At 45.1% G+C, this 17,227-nt stretch overlaps 2 protein-coding genes across 7 annotated transcripts in view; both read left to right on the top strand.

Annotated features, from left to right (window-relative positions):
* The window catches only part of chtopa (chromatin target of PRMT1a), a 51,312-nt gene extending 41,556 nt beyond the window's left edge, over positions 1–9,756 (top strand). For all 4 annotated transcript variants that reach the window (XM_043684056.1, XM_043684057.1, XM_043684058.1 and 1 more), the window contains one exon: positions 9,134–9,756. In XM_043684056.1, the coding sequence (XP_043539991.1) occupies positions 9,134–9,339 (206 nt within the window). In that variant the 3' untranslated portion in view covers positions 9,340–9,756. The remainder of the gene's footprint in view (positions 1–9,133) is intronic.
* A 7,217-nt stretch (positions 9,757–16,973) lies between these two features.
* Positions 16,974–17,227, top strand: part of smad10a (SMAD family member 10a) — a 137,660-nt gene continuing 137,406 nt past the window's right edge. Inside the window, exon 1 of one of the 3 annotated variants that reach the window (XM_043684046.1) lies at positions 16,974–17,061. In XM_043684046.1, the coding sequence (XP_043539981.1) occupies positions 16,983–17,061 (79 nt within the window). In that variant the 5' untranslated portion in view covers positions 16,974–16,982. The remainder of the gene's footprint in view (positions 17,062–17,227) is intronic. The other 2 variants (XM_043684047.1, XM_043684044.1) reach the window with 2 other exon arrangements.

Here is a 17,227-nt window from a genome sequence, read left to right as displayed (position 1 = left end):
CCAGTAGACTGGAGGATAGCAAATGTGGTTCCCTTGTTCAAGAAGGGGAGTAGGGATTACCCAAGTAACTATAGGCCAGTGAGTCTCACTTCTGTTGTGGGCAAAGTCTTAGAGAGAATTGTAACGGATAGTATTTATGAACATCTGGATCGGAATAATGTGATCAAGGATCGTCAGCATGGTTTTGTGAAGGGCAGGTCGTGCCGCACAAACCTTATTGAATTCTTTGAGAAGGTGGACGAGGATAAAGCGGTAGATGTGGTGTATATGGATTTTAGTAAGGCGTTTGATAAGGATCCCCATGGTAGGCTACTGCCAAAAATACGGAGGTACGGCATTGAGGGTGAGTTGGAGGTTTGGATTAGGAATTGGCTGGCTGGAAGAAGACAGAGGGTAGTAGTTGATGGCAAAGTTTCTTCATGGAGTGCCGTCACTAGCGGTGTTCCGCAAGGATCTGTTTTGGGACCATTGCTGTTTGTCATTTTTATAAATGACCTGGAGGTGGGGCTAGAAGGTTGTGTGAGCAAGTTTGCGGATGATACGAAAGTCGGTGGAGTTGTTGACTGTGAGGAAGGATGTGTCAGGTTACAGCGGGATATAGATAAGTTGCAGAGCTGGGCAGAAAGGTGGCAAATGGAGTTCAGTGCAGGTAAGAGTAACAAAAAGATGGGGTACTGGGCTATTAGTCGGATACTTGGTAGTGTGGATGAGCAGAGGGATCTTGGTGTCCACGTACACAGATCTCTGAAAGTTGCCACCCAGGTAAATAGTGCGGTGAAGAAGGCATATGGCGTACTGGCTTTTATTGGTAGAGGAATTGAGTTCTGGAGCCCTGAGGTCATGTTGCAGTTGTATAAGACTCTGGTGCGGCCGCATCTGGAGTATTGTGTGCAGTTTTGGTCGCCATACTATAGGAAGGATGTGGAGGCACTGGAACGGGTGCAGAGGAGGTTTACCAGGATGTTGGGGCATAGCTTTAAATTAGGGGGTGGTAGGTATAGGACAGATGTTAGGGGTAGATTCTTTACTCAGCGAGTCGTGAGTTCATGGAATGCCCTGCCAGTAGCAGTGGTGGACTCTCCCTCTTTATGGGCATTTAAACGGGCATTGGATAGGCATATGGAGGATAGTCGGCTAGTGTAGGTTAGGTGGGCTTGGATCAGCGCAACATCGAGGGCCAAAGGGCCTGTACTGCGCTGTATTTTTCTATGTTCTATGTTCTACATAGGGTGGTGGTGGAGGGTTGTTTTTCAGACTGGAGGCGTGTGACCAGTGGAGTGCCACAAGGATCGGTGTTGGGCCCTCTACTTTTTGTTATTTACATAAATGATTTGGATGCGAGCATAAGAGGTACAGTTAGTAAGTTTGCAGATGACACCAAAATTGGAGGTCTAGCGAAGAGGGTTACCTCAGATTACAACAGGATCTGGTCTAGATGGGCCAATAGGCTGAGAAGTGGTAGATGGAGTTTAATTCAGATAAATGCGAGGTGCTGCATTTTGGGAAAACAAATCTTAGCAATACTTATACACTTAATGGTAAGGTCCTAGGGAGTGTTGCTGAACAAAGAAACCTTGGAGTGCAGGTTCATAGCTCCTTGAAAGTGGAGTTGAAGTTAGATAGGATAGTGAAGGTGGTGTTTGGTATGCTTTCCTTTATTGGTCAGAGTATTGAGTACAGGAGTTGGGAGGTTATGTTGGGGCTGTACAGGACATTGGTTAGGCCACTGTTGGAATATTGCGTGCCATTCTGGTCTCCTTCCTATTGGAAAGATGTTGTGCAACTTGAAAGTGCTCAGAAAAGATTTACAAGGATGTTGCCAGGGTTGGAGGATCTGAGCTACAGGGAGAGGCTGGGGCTGTTTTCCCTGAAGCGTCGGAGGCTGAGGGGTGACCTTATAGAGGTGTACAAAATTGAGGGGCATGGGTAGGATAAGTAGACAAAGTCTTTTCCCTGGGGTCGGGGAGTCCAGAACTAGAGGGCAGCTTTAGGGTGAGAAGGGAAAGATACAAAAGAGACCTAAGAGGCAACTTTTTCATGCAGAGGGTGGTACGTGTATGGAATGAGCTGCCAGAGGATGTGGTGGAGGCTGGTACAATTGCAACATTTAAGAGGTATTTGGATGGGTATATGAATAGAAAGGGTTTGGAGTGATATGGGCTGGGTGCTGGCAGGTGGGACTAGATTGGGTTGGGATATCTGGTCGGCATGGACGGGTTGGACCAAAAGGTCTGTTTCCATTCTGTACATTTCTATGACTCTATGGAGTTTAATCCAGGCAAATGTGAGGTGATGCATTTTCGAAGATCCAATTCAAGAGCGAACTATACAGCAAATGGAAAAGTTGTGAGGAAAATTGATGCACAGAGAGATCTGGGTGTTTGGGTCCATTGTTCCCTGAAGGTGGCAACGCAGGTCAGTAGAATGATCAAGAAGGCCAATGGTATGCTTTCCTTCATCGGACGGAGTATTGAGTATGAGAGCTGGCAGGTCATGTTATAGTTGTATAAGACTTTGGTTCGGCCACATTTGGAATACTGTATACAGTTCTGGTTGCCACATTTCCAAAAGGATTTGGATGCTTTGGAGAGGGTGCAGAGGAGGTTTGCTGGGATGTTACCTGATATGGAGGGTGTTAGCTATGAGGAGAGGTTGAGTATATTGAGATTATTTTCTTTGGAAAGGAGGAGGTTGAGGAGGGGACCTGATTGAAGTTTAGACAGGGTGGATAGCAAGAAATGTTTTCCCAGAGTAGTGAACTCAATTACTAGGGGTCACAAATTCAAAGTGAGAGGAGAAAAGATTAGATCGGATTCCCTACAATGTGGAAACAGACCCTTCAGTAACCCACCCAGACTCATTTCATAGAACACAGAACATTACAGCGCAGAACAGGCCCTTCGGCCCTCAATGTTGCGCCGACCTGTGAACTATTCTCAGCTCGTACCCCGACACTATCTCATCTTTGTCCATGTTCTCATCCAAGGATTGTTTAAATCTCCCGAATGTGGCCGAGTTAACTACGTTGACAGGGCATTCCACGCTCTTGCCACTGAGTAAAGAACCTGCCTCTGATGTCTGTCTTAAAACTAATGTCCCTCAATTTGTAGATATGCCCCTTGTACAAGCTGACGTCATCATCCTAGGAAAAAGACTTTCACTGTCTACCCTATCTAACCCTCTGATGATCATGTATGTCTCTATCAAATCCTCTCTTAGCCTCCTTCTTTGCAATGAGAACAGACCCAAGTCTCTCAGCCTTTCCTCAAAGACCTTCCCTCCAGACCAGGCAACATCCTCGTAAATCTCCTCTGCACCTTTTCCAGTGCTTCCACATCCTTCCCGAAATATGTTGACCAGAACTACGCCACAATAGTGTGGCGGCACTAAAGTTTTGTGTAGTTGCGGCATGATACTGTGGCTCCGGAACTCAATCCCTCTACAAATGAAACCTAATACACTGTTTGCCGCCTTAACAGCACTATCAACCTGCATGGCAACTTTCAGGGAATCTGTACATGGACTCCAAGATCCCTCTGCACATCCACACTACCAAGATTCGTTCCATTGACCCAGTACTCTACCTTCCTGTTGTTCTTCCCAAAGTGCATCACCTCATATTTAGCTGCAGTGAACTCCATTTGCCACACCTCAGCCCAAGTCCCCCTGCAATCTGTAACATTCTTCTAAACTGTCCATTATCCACCGACTTTAGTGTCATCTGCAAATTTACTAATCCATCCACCTATACCTGCGTCTGAGTCATTTATAAAAATGACAAACAGTAGTGGTCCCAAAACAGATCATTGTGCCACACCACTAGTAACCAGACTCCAGGCTGAATATTTTCCATCAACCACCACTTGCTGCCGCCTTTCAGAAAGCCAGTGTTTAATCCAAACTGCTAAATCACCCTCAATTCCATGCCTCTGCAATTTCTCCAAAGCCTACCATGTGGAACCTTATCAAAGGCTTTCCTGAAGTCCATGTATACCATGTCAACTGCCCTACCCTCATCTACATGCTTGGTCACCTTCTCAAAAAACTCAGAGGTTTGTGAGACACGACCTGCCCTTGACGAAACCCTGTTGACTATCTGAAATCAAATTGTTGCTTGCTAGATGATTATAAATCTCATGCTGAAAATGTGTTGCTGGAAAAGCGCAGCATCCAGGGAACAGGAGAATCGACGTTTCGGGCATAAGCCCTTCTTCAGGAATGAGGAAAGTTTGTCTAGCAGGCTAAGATAAAAGGTAGGGAGGAGGGACTTGGGGGAGTGGCGTCGGAAATGTGATAGGTGGAAAGAGGTCAAGGTGAGGGTGATAGGTCAGACTGGGGTGGGGGCGGAGAGGTCAGGAAGAAGATTGCAGGTTAGGAAGGCGGTGCTGAATTCGATGGATTTGACTGAGACAAGGTGGGGGGAGGGGAAATGAGGAAACTGGTGAAATCCGAGTTCATCCAGCAGGCTAAGATAAAAGGTGGGGAGGGGCGTCGGAAATGTGATAGGTGGAATTATAAATCTCATCTCTTATAATCCTTTCCAAAACCTTCCCTACAACAGAAGGAAGGCTCACTGGTCTAGGTCTACTACCCTCCTTGTACAAGGGCACAACATTTGCAATCCTCCAGTCCTCTGGTAGTAAACCTTGTAGACAATGACGACTCAAATATTAAAGCCAAAGGCTCTGCTATCTCCCCCCTAGCTTCCAAGAGAATCCTCGAATAAATTCCATCTGGCCCAAGGCACTTGTCTACTTTCGCTCCTTCTAGAATTGATAACACCTGTTTGTAACTAACCTCGATCCTTTCTAGTCTAATATCTCGTACCTCATTCTACTCCTCTACAATGTTCTCCTTTTCCTGAGTGAAAACCGATGAGATATGTTCGTTTAGCAGTTCTCCTGATCTCCACAGGGTCCACCTTCAACTTCCCACTTCTGTCTTTGACAGGCCCTATTCCTACCCTAGTCATCCTCTTATTCCTCACATAGCTATAGAAAGCTTTAGAGTTCTTCTTTATTCTATTTGCTAAAGACTGATCGTGTCCTCTCATTGCTCTTCTCAACTCTCTTTAGATCCTTCCTAGCTGATCTGTAACTCTCCACTGCCTCATCTGAACCATCTTGCCTCATCAACACACAAGCCTCCTTCTTCTGCTATATTTCCCCCTGACTAATGCACCTAACACTACGGGCAATTTAGCATAGCGAATTCATCTGACCTGCACATCTTTTGGAATGCGGGAGGAAACCAGAGCACCCAGAGGAAACCCACGCAGACGTCAGGAGGATGTGCAAACTCCACATAGACATTGGCCCAAGGCTGAAATCAAACCCGGGTCCTTGGTGCTGTGAAACATCAGTGCTAACCACTGAGCCACTACCGAGATATACATGGAAAGCTCTTCACGCAGAGGGTGGTGGGTGCCTGGAATGCGTTGCCAGCAGAGATGGTAGGGGCAGGAATGATAGTGTCAGTCTAGATGTATCTACACAGATACATGAATGGGTTGGGAGCGAAGGGATCCTTAGAAAATAGACAGCAAGTTTAGATAGAGGATCTGGATTGGTGCAGGCTTGGAGGGCAGAAGGACCTGTTCCTGTGCTCTAATGTTCTTTGTTCTATCCAGTCTCTCCTTATAACTCAAACTCTCCAGTCTCAGCAGCATCCTTGTAAGTCTTTTCCATACCCTCTTCAATTAAACAATCACCTTCCTATAGCAGGGTGACCAGAACTGTACACAGTACTCCAAAAGTGCTCTCATCAATGTCTAGTACAACAGCAACATGACCTCCCAACTCCTATTCTCAGTGGTCTGAGCAATGAAGGTGAGCGTGCTAAATGCTGCCTTAACCATACTGCCTACCTGCAACACAACTTTCAAAGAACTATGACCCTGACCCCATACCTCTCTCTTTGACAACACTACCCAGGGTCCTACCATGAACTGTATAATGGGAAACAGCAAAAGGTACTTCCCTGTTGGGTTAGGCAGGCTGAACAGGACCTCACTGCTTAGGCACATGTGATGGAAGGTCTCATCAACAGGACTATCAAGCCACACTTGGAAAGGCATAAACTACTTGCTGTGTTCCACCAGGGTTACTCAGCTCCTGCCCTCATTCCAGTTTTGATCCAAGCATGGATAACAGAGCTGAATTTCAGAAATAAGGTGAGAGGGCTACAGTGGGCATAAAGCAGCATTTATAGAATCTGGCCTTAAGGAGTCCTTCCAAATTTGGAACCGGAGGAAAGCTTTCCACTGGTTTAAGTCATATCCAGCAGAAAAGATGATTGCGATTTTTGAACTTTTATCATATCAGCCCTAGGGTATCAATGCAGTCATTTGTCATGGTAATGTCATACACTCAAACTGCTTCATCAATGATTTCCCTCCATCATAAGGTCAGAAGTGGGGATGTTTGTTTGGTTGCTCAATGGACAGCTCCATTCACGGTACCTCAGACAGAAATATTCCTTGTGTATATAGAGCAAGGCCAGGACAAAATGAGGCTTGGGTTCAAAGTTTGTGTGAAGATTTGTAGCTCGGGTGCTCGATGTTGTGATTCTGTTCGCCGAGCTGGAAGTTTTTGTTGCAAACATTTCGTCCCCTGGCTAGGCGACATCAGTGCTTGGGAGCCTCCTGCGAAGCGCTTCTTTGATGTTTCCTCCGGTGTTTATAGTGGTCTGTCCCTGCCGCTTCCGGTTGTCAGTTTCAGCTGTCCGCTGTAGTCCATCAACAAACACATCGACCTGGACCCAATATACCAACCACTACAGCGGACAGCTGAAACTGACAACCGGAAGTGGCAGGGACAGACCACTATAAACACCGGAGGAAACATCAAAGAAGCGCTTCGCAGGAGGCTCCCAAGCACTGATGATGTCGCCTGGCCAGGGGACGAAACGTTTGCAACAAGAACTTCCAGCTCGGCGAACAGAACCACAACAATGAGGCTTGGGTTGATGAGTATCAAACAAATGACAGACATTGGCCACTTCCAATATGGGACAATCTAGCCATTGCCCTTGATGTTTAATTGCCATTGCTGAATCCCTTGGTATCAATATCCAAGAGTTATCATTGACAAGAAACTGAACCAGCCAGAGTAATACTGTCTACAGTTGCAGTCCAGAGGCTAAGAATCCTACTGCAAATAACTCAACTGTTGACTTTCCAAAATCTTTTCACCATCTTCAAGGCACAAGTGAGGAGTGTGGTGGAATGTTCCCTGCTTGCTTCAATGAGTGCAGATCCAACAACACTAAAGAAGTTCAACACTGTCCAGGACTTGATTAGCGGTGCAATACCAAAGCGCACACCTCCCATAGCCATCAGACAGTGGCAGCATTTGTGTACCGAATGCAAGATACAGTGCAATAACTCAAAAAGGTTCTTCCACCCATACCTCCAAACACACAACATCTACCACATAAAAGGGTCAGGGCAAAAGATAGGTGGAAGCACTTCACTTGCAAACTGCACAGTATTCTTACTTGAAATTATAATTGCCATTCCTTCACTTGTTTGGTCAAAATCTTGGGATTCCTAACAACACTCAGCCACCACATCTAGAGCAATTAAGGATGACCTATCTGGTTTGGTTAACGTTCAGTGAATGACAAGCAATAGCCTTTGCTGCTGATTGTGTGTGTTTGTGTTCTCCATCCTCTGGCTGCCCTTTGTGTGAAATGGTTCCTGATAGGCTGTGATTTTCCGTTTACGTGCTCTTGTTCTGGATTTCCCTTATCGGAATCATCAGTTTAAAGTGCTTGTCATTTCTGTTCAGAACCGTTAAAACCTTGATTGATTTACCCGTTGACCTTTAGCATTCAGCAACACAAGCCCAGTGTATATCATTTCACCTCCTCAATAAGTCCTGCATTCTTTCCAGGGTCAATGTGTCCTTTGTTGCAGGACTGTACACAATCTGATAATGATCTAACAAGGCATTTACATAGTTGCAGTAAAACATAACTACAATTGAGCTGTAGGTTTGATATTCAGATGTTTCGTTACCTGGCTAGGTAACATCAGTGGCGACCTCCAAGTGAAGCGAAGCGAAGCTGTTGTCTCCTGCTTTCTATTCATATCTTTCTCCTGGATGGGGTTCCTGGGTTGTTTTGATATCATTTCCTGTTTGATTTCTGAGGGTTGGTAGATGGTATCTAGATCTATGTGTTTGTTTATGGCGTTGAGGTTGGAGTGCCAGGCCTCTAGGAATTCTCTGGCATGTCTTTGCTTAGCCTGTCCCAGGATAGAAGTGTTGTCCTAGTCAAAATTCCATGCAGGACTGCCACAAACACTACATAGGACAAACAGGAAGAAAGTTAGCCACCAGGATACACTAACACCAGTTAGCCACAAAAAGACACGACCCTCTCTACCTTGTAGCCCTACACGCGGATGAAAAAAACCACCATTTTGACTGGGACAACACATCTATCCTGGGACAGGCTAAGCAAAGACATGCCAGAGAATTCCTAGAGGCCTGGCACTCCAACCACAATGCCATAAACACACAGATCTAGCTACCATCTATCAACCCCTCAGAAAACGAACAGGGAATGACAATACCACAAACCCCAGGAACCCCATCCAGGAGAAAGATATGAATAGAAAGCAGGAGACAACAGCTTCGCTTCACTTGGAGGTCGCCACTGATGATGTTACCTAGCCAGGTAATGAAACGTCTGGATATCAAACCAAGAGCTCAGTGAGCTAACCTACACCCCCCCAGTGAATATCGGCACAACCTGTTCAACCTTTCTCATAATGCATAACCCCCAAGGTGTTAGCCTAATGAGCCTTCTCTGAACTCCCAATGCAATATCCTTAGTTGAGTAAGGAGACTTCGATACCCTGTCCTCCAGTCGATAAAAACCAGCATTTGATTTGCTTTTTGCTGTCTACTTGCTAGCCTTTTGTGATTCATTTACAAAAACACCCATGTCTCCTTCTAATGCAACATCTTGATAGTTTTCTCAATTTAAATAATGCTTTGCTTTTCTGTTCTTCCTGCCACAGTGAACAATCTCTAATTTTTTTACATTTACTCCCATTTCCATATTTCTTCCCCCTTGGCAGACTTCTTGTGTCCTCAGTTTTTTCTCTTGCCAACCTTTGTTTCAGGTCGTGGAGGAATAGTGGGCCGTGGTCGAGGTGGCTTCCCAGGTCGTGGGAGGGGTCGGGGTCGAGGAAGAGGAGCAACTCGTCCCCCACTGACCCGTGAGCAGCTAGACAATCAACTGGATGCATACATGTCGAAGACAAAAGGCCACCTTGATGCTGAGCTTGATGCGTACATGGCACAAGCTGATGGCGAAGCGAATGATTAGCAACGTTCAATTGAGAGATGCTAGTATTACAGATAGTATCAGGACTTGAATTTGAGAATCTAGCAAAACGATCCAAGAAACAGAAAGAGGACCTTTCGGAAAATGATATAAGCTGTATTTGAACTGACAGATGGTCGGATATCAAAGGTTTTGCTTTTTGATTCCTTTCCTTTGACCTTTTTACATTTTGAGAAGTTCATGGTTCTGTTTGGAAATCCCTCTGTTCTTTTCGATTGTGTAATGATCATGACACTGTATAAAGTTTATTCTCTTTCCTTAGAGACTGAGGATATTGTAGTTTCAAAGGTTGTTTTTACTGTGTTAAAACCTTCCTGTCCCTTGTTTTTAGAGTGGAGACTACATTAACAATCTGTCACTGTGGCAGAATCTGTTTATCATAAAATTTTAGAACTCTAAGAATCGGCTGTAGTTTTTTTCCTGCTCATAACATTAAATGTGTTTCTTCGTTTTTCTCTGGTTTCACCACTGCCTTCGGCAGCAGGGTAGTTTAAACATTGGCCAACACTCAATCGCTTAAGATTTTGGGGTCTTGATTAGAAGTCACATCAAAGATCCTTGCTGAAAACAAAAACTTGTTGTGGGGTATTATCAGTATGGGTAGAAGATTGTCTGTCTACTGTTTCCTGTCATCTAGCCAGGAATGGGTCTTTTTCTGGTTGATCGGATATAACAAGTGTGAAGCCTCAGGGATCAGTGCTGCAGACTCAACCTTTATAATTTATCGCTATGACTTGGATGAAGAGACTGTTGATGGTACAAAATAGGAAAGAGCTGTGAAGGAAATGTTATAATATGAAATTGTCCATTTTGTCGGGAAGAATAAAAAAGCAGTAATCTAAATGATGAGAGCACCCAATGGGGTGATTGGGGTGTCCAAGTGTAAAACATTAGGTTGCAGGTACAGCAAGTAATTAGGAAAGCTGATTGTGTGATTGTCAATTGTGGGCAGTTACTAAACATAAAAGTAACAATTATACTTCATCTATACAGGGCATTGATGAGACCACATCTGGAGGTTAAGGAAGAATGTGAATGTGTTGAAAGCAATTCAGAGAAGGTTTAATACTCATACCTTGAATGGACTGGTTATCTGAGCTGACTTCGCCAAAGCATATTTGAAGTACAAGATCCTGAGGGAATTTGGCTGAATGTGCAAAGAATAATTCCACTATGTAAAAAATCTACAACTCTGAATCAGTTTAACATTAAAGGGTTGTCCATACAAAACAGATGAGGAGAAAAGTTGTTATCTGTGTGATTTGTGCTCCCTTCTTCAAAAGGACCCAGAGATTTAGAATAGTTTTTAAGGTCACAATAATTAGTTATTTCTAAGTAAAGAGAAGGAAGGACAATAGGGACAGGTGGGAATGTGTTGTAATCTCATCAGCCAGGACCTTATTGAAATAGAACAGGCTTGAGGGGCTGAGTGGCCTACTTATTTTCGTAATTTGTTTGCATGTATGTTCATATGCAAGGGGAGTGAGTGTGTAACGTTTGCTCAATATACTGCCAATGGATGTCACTAATGTACCTGCATCCTAATGTTTACATTTGCACCCAATTGTTTCACTGATCACGTTTCAATTTGCCTCTAAAGCATCATTCCCGCAATGCCCAGCCTGTCCTCAAATGGGTGTTCCCATAATGCCCAACCTCCCCATCCCACTGCAGTGGTCCAGGTTTGTTGGCTATCCCATCCCTATGCGTTTTGTGTCAGTCGCTCACTCGGGTGCTCTTTTCTCTCAAATCCCACTGCATCCTTCAATTTCAGGTAATTCTCAACGCTGGATCTTGTTCATGACAAGTTTGTTTTTGATTTGTGGTGAAGAAGATAAGCAGTAAATTAGGAAATCGATCCAGATGAAGTAAAAATATTGAGGGTTTTTAAGTCTTTTGAACACTGCAATACACCTTCAAGTCAAAATGCTTTGTTCTGTGTGCAAATCATATTGAATATGCATACTTACTAATCTTGGGAATATCTTTTTCTGAAACTTTGCACCAGCCAACAACATTAACCCATGTCTTTGAGCTGCCTGGTTTCTGCCTTGTGGAGGAACTGACACATGAAAGCCCACTCTTTCTTTACAGATCATGGGATGGATTATAACTAAGCTGCTTTATCCCTCGAGTAGAAAGTGAGGTCTGCAGATGCTGGAGATCAGAGCTGGAAATGTGTTGCTGGAAAAGCGCAGCAGGTCAGTCAGCATCCAGGGAACAGGAGAATCGACGTTTCGGGCATAAGCCCTTCAGGAATGGGTAAAGTTTGTCCAGCAGGCTAAGATAAAAGGTAGGGAGGAGGGACTTGGGAGAGGGGCGTCGGAAATGTGATAGGTGGAAAGAGGTCAAGGTGAGGGTGATAGGTCAGACTGGGGTGGGGGCGGAGAGGTTGGGAAGAAGATCTCAGGTTAGCAGGAGAATCGACGTTTCGGGCATGAGCCCTTCTTCAGGAATGGGGAAAGTTTGTCCCGCAGGCTAAGATAAAAGGTAGGGAGGAGGGACTTGGGTCTTTCCACCTATCACATTTCCGACGCCCCTCTCCCAAGTCCCTCCTCCCTACCTTTTATCTTAGCCTGCTGGACAAACTTTCCCCATTCCTGAAGAAGGGCTTATGCCCGAAACGTCGATTCTCCTGTTCCCTGGATGCTGACTGACCTGCTGCGCTTTTCCAGCAACACATTTCCAGCTCTTTATCCCTCCATTCTCTCTCTCTGTTCCCAATTGAAATGCATCAACTTGACAAAAAGCAGGCAGTGAAAGCTATTGGAGTCTTCACAGTTGTGCAAACTGTGTGTATCTTTGCACCCTCCCTCTACAAATTCAGAGTTTGCTGTTATTTGTGAGTAAAAGTGCAGGCGATGTGTATGTAGTGAAATTGTACTTGCATAGTTGGCCATTTTTCCATTTGCAGAGATCACCAACTGCAATGTTGTCCAGGAACATGTCTTTAGCAAATTGTGGAAATTGAACTGCAGTCTATATTTATTCTGTGATTTGTTAATAAGATTCAACTTGTCGCAAATATGCGGCTGAATCAGAGGAAATAGTCGCAGAGAAGGCTCTTGCAGCTTCAATTTGTTCTGTCCAGTTTGTTCCCACAAACTCAGCATTTTATCCAGCTGAAAGGCATCGTCCAAGTTCCTGTTGAATTACATCTTGATTTTGGTAAAAGATCATTGTGATTTGCCCGGTGATATGTGATATAGTCTTCTCAGCAATTCTAGCATCTATCTATCTTTGGGTTTCCAGTATATAACAATCTATAACTTAGTTTAGATTTCCAGTTCTCGATTCTCTGATTCATCTGGTTGATCCTGGAAGTGGCAGACAACTTTAAACTTTAGTTAACAATCGCAAAAAAGTCAGTAGAGAATCTGCAATTGCATATACTTGAATTGTGGGGTGCTCAACCAGCAGTTTTGCCTGTACGTATCTTGTGAACTGAGCCTTTATTCAATGGTTAATTGTAATTAGAATATTTTTTACGTCTCACTGTGGAAAAACTATAATTCTCAATCCTTTGGAACGGGCTTGTAAGTCCTTTACAAATAAATGTGACAACATTAAGGGTAAGAAATTATTAAATTTGTACTAGCAGACATTGAGTGTAGTTGTGACATGAACCAGTTCTCAATGAACATATCTATTAGTCATATATAGCATGGAAACAGATCCTTTGGTCCAACTTGTCCATGCTGACCAAATGTCCTAAATTAATTAGTCCCATTTGCCAGCATTTGGCCCTATCCCTTGAAACTCTTCCTACTCATACACCTAACCAGATGCCTTTTAAATGTTGTAATTCTACCAGTGTCCACCACGTCTTCTGGCAGCTCATTCCATGCACTCACTATCTTCTGCGTGAAAACATTGCCTTTGAGGTCCAGTTTAAATATTTTTCCTCAAAACCTTACCCTCTGATTTTAGATTTCTTTATCCTGGGCAAAAGACCTTGGCTGTTCATCCCTTATGATTTTTATAAATTTCTAAGGTCATATGTCAACCTCTGATGCTCTAGGAAAAATAGCCCTAGCTTATTCAGCCTCTCCTGAAAGCTCAAAACTATCAACCCCAGCAACATCCTAGTAAATCTTTTTCTGCACTCTTTAAAGTTTAACAACATTTTTCCTATAGCAGGGAGACCAGACTTTAACTAGGAGAAAGTGAGGACAGCAGATGCTGGAGATCAGAGTTTAAAAATGTGTTGCTGGAAAAGCGCAGCAGGTCAGGCAGCATCGAAGGAGCAGGAGAATCGACGTTCGGGCATAAGCCCTTCTTCAGGAATCCGTTTCCTGAAGAAGGGCTTCTGCCTGAAAGGTCCATTCTCCTGCTCCTTCAATGCTGCCTGACCTGCAGTGCTTTTCTAGCAACACGTTTTTAAGACCAGACTTGAAGGCAGAATTCTAAAAGTGGCCTCACTAATGTTCTATATAGCTGCAAAATGACCACCTCACTCCATGATCTGACCAACAGTGGCAAGCGTGCCAAATGCCACCTTCACGTCCCTGTTTATCGGTCACACCACTTCCGAGGAACTATGTACCTGCGCCTCGAGGTTTCTGACAACTCTTTCCAGGGCACTACCCTTAACTAAGTTCTGCCCTACTGTTCCTTACCAAAATACAAGAGCTCAAATGTATCTAAGTAAAACTCCACCTACTCCTCCTTGTCTCATACTATCTGATCAACGTCCTATTGTACTCTGAGATAATCATCATTGTCCACCACACCAATTTTGGTGTCATCTGCAACCTTAACAGTTGTGAGAATGTCTTATTTACATTCACATCATTTCAATAAATGTCAAAAAGCAGTGGCTCTAGCATCAATCTTTGCGGCACACAAATCATCCCTGGCTTCCAGTTTGAAAAACACCCTCTGCTCTCCCTGGATTCTGTGATGTAATCTTGCTAAACAGTCTACTACGAGCTGAAACATGTGTCTCTGGAAAAGCGCAGCATGTCAGGCAGCATCCAAGGAGCAGGTGAATTGAAGTTTTGGGCATAAGCCCTTCAGGAATGAGGAAAGTGTGCCAAACAGGCTAAGATGAAAGGTAGGGAGGAGGGACTTGTGGGGAGTGGCGTTGGGAATGCGATAGGTGGAAGGAGGTTAAGGTGAGAGTGATAGGCCGGAGAGGCGGTGGGGGCGGGGAGGTCGGGAGGAAGATTGCAGGTCAAGAAGACGGTGCGGAGTCAGAGGGTTGGGACTGAGATAAGGTGGGGGGAGGGGAAATGAGGAATCTGGAGAAATCTGCATTCATCCTTTGTGGTTGGAGGGTTCCTAGGCGAAGATGAGGTGCTCTTCCTCCAGGCGTCGTGTTGACACATTTTTCAGCTCTGATCTCCAGCATCTGCAGTCCTCACTGAATCTTGTCCAATGCCTTGCAGAAGTCTACATTGGACATTTGTCCATTGCTCTGCCGTCATCAACTTTATTTATTGTTTCAAGGCTAATTTGTACTCTGATATTGAATCAACATTCACAAGATACCAACTGTATCATCAGCTTGCTATCCCTGTTGCTGCAATTTATTCAGGGAATGTCAGGGGGGAGTGCAGATGCTTGAATCCAAAGTAAATAAACAGGAGGCTGGAAGAACACAGCAAGCCAGACAACAGCAGGAGGTGATCAAGTCAACATTTTGGATCTAACCCTTCAGAACTAGGTGCCGGGGTAGAGGCAGCTATAGATAAAGGGCTAGGGTGGGGAGGGGAGAATAACAGAATTAGATTAGATTAGATTACTTACAGTGTGGAAACAGGCCCTTCGGCCCAACAAGTCCACACCGACCCGCCGAAGCGCAACCCACCCATACCCCTACATTTACCCCTTTAACCTAACACTATGGGCAATTTAGCATGGCCAATTCACCTGACCCGCACATCTTTGGACTGTGGGAGGAAACTGGAGCACCCGGAGGAAACCCACGCAGACACAGGGAGAATGTGCAAACTCCACACAGTCAGTCGCCTGAGTCGGGAATTGAACCCGGGTCTCTGGCGCTGTGAGGCAGCAGTGCTAACCAATTGTGAGTTCGTGATAGGTGAACACCGGTGGTAAGTACAACCTGATTAGTCGATGAGAAGAATTAATTGGCTTGGTAGATGGAAGGAAGGGTTGCTAGGGGGTGGTACTGGAAAGAGCCAAGGAATGGGTGGAAAGGTAATTTGAAATTTGCAACCTCGATGTTAAGTCCTTTGGACTGTTGGCTGCCTATGTGAAAGTTGTGATATTCCTCCAATTTGCAGTCTGATTCACTGTGACTATGGAGGAGGCTAAGGATAGACATGTTGCAGAGAGGGGAAATTGAAATGGAAAGTGACTGGGAGGTCGGACTGATCGATTTGGGCCTAGCAAAGATGGTCAGTAAAATGGTCATATATGTTTGGGTCTCACCGATTATAGAGAAGACTAGGTTGGAGGGAAGTCAAGATAGTGCTGGAAAAGCACAGCAGGTCAGACAGTAGCCGAGGAGCAGAAGAATCCATGTTTCAAGCAAGAGTCCTTCATCAGGAAAAGCTGTGTTTTTCCAGCACCACACTCTGCAGTTGCTGGAGATCAGAGTTGAGTCCTCACTTTTTACGAGGTTGGAAGTGATACAAGTGAACCTCTGTCTCACCTGGAAGGACTGTTTGGGGTTCTGCATGGAGATGAGGGAGGTGATGTATAGGCACATGTTGCATCTGTTTTGGTTACAAGGGAAGTGACTGAAGGGAGAATTGGTGAGGAGTGTGGCATGAACTAAGGAGTGGCAAAAGGAACATTCCTTGTGGAATGCAGAGAGGGGTGAGAAGAGGAAGATGTCCTTGCTGGTAGTACCTAGTTGGAGTTGGTGGAAATGTTTGAGGATGAGGTGGAGGCTGATGCGGTGGAAAGTGAAGACCAGAGTAATCCAGTCTTTACCCCCCTCCATATAATAGTTTAGAGCAGTGGGATGGAGGAGGTGTCGTGGAGGGCTATATGGATGGAGAGGGGGGGAAGAAAATGATGTTTGAAATAGGAGGACATCAGGAATGCTTTGGTGTGGAGGTGCCAGTGTTGGTCTGGGATGGATAAAGTTTAGAAATCACCATCACCAGGTTATAGTTGAAACTTTATTGCTGGAACAGCACAGCAGGTCAGGCAGCATCCAGGGAACAGGAGATTCGACGTTTCGGGCACAGGTCCTTCTTCAGGAATGAGGGCCATCACCAGGTTATAATCCAATAGGTTTATTTCGAAATACAAGCTCCTTTGTCAGGTAGCCAGAGTGGAGCAGGATCACAGGACACACAATTTAGAGCAGAAGATCATAACGTCATACAACTGATGCGATATGTTGAATAAACCTAGATTGGTGTAAAGTAATTCATATTTTCGAAGGGTTTGCAGGTTTGTAACCCTGAGCTGAGGGAGCTCTCTGTTCCCAGACCTGCTGAGATTTTCCAGCATTCGCAATCCTCTAGCCAGTTGACGCTCACGGGGCCACGCCTTCTGATTGGACGCCGGCGCAGAGACTCTGCCCACTTCTGTGGTGGTACCCAAAGCCTTGCCCCTTCTCGTGACGTCAAGGGCGACGCGCTGATGCTGCCGCAGGTCCTTCCTTATTGGATGATTTAGCGGGACAACGGAATTGTGATTGGATGGAAGTAGGAGGCGCTGATTGGTGGGCGGTGCGCAGGCGCGGGGTGGTTGTTGTTGTGAGGCGCGAGGCGGCGGTTGGTGAGTGAAAGATTTATTAATGTCCGCTCGCGGGCTGGAATCCCCACTCCTACTATTCCCCTTGCCCTCGGTTAACCCTCCCCACCAATCTCCTTATTCCTCCCGCCTCTTTGCAAACTCCTCACCCCTCACTATCCCTCCACTTTCCGTCATCTTTCCCCCCAAA

The sequence above is a fragment of the Chiloscyllium plagiosum genome, chromosome 51 (genome assembly GCF_004010195.1).
Source record: "Chiloscyllium plagiosum isolate BGI_BamShark_2017 chromosome 51, ASM401019v2, whole genome shotgun sequence".
NCBI classification, from domain to species: Eukaryota; Metazoa; Chordata; class Chondrichthyes; order Orectolobiformes; family Hemiscylliidae; genus Chiloscyllium; species Chiloscyllium plagiosum.
This window is presented reverse-complemented; position numbering and strand designations above follow the sequence as displayed.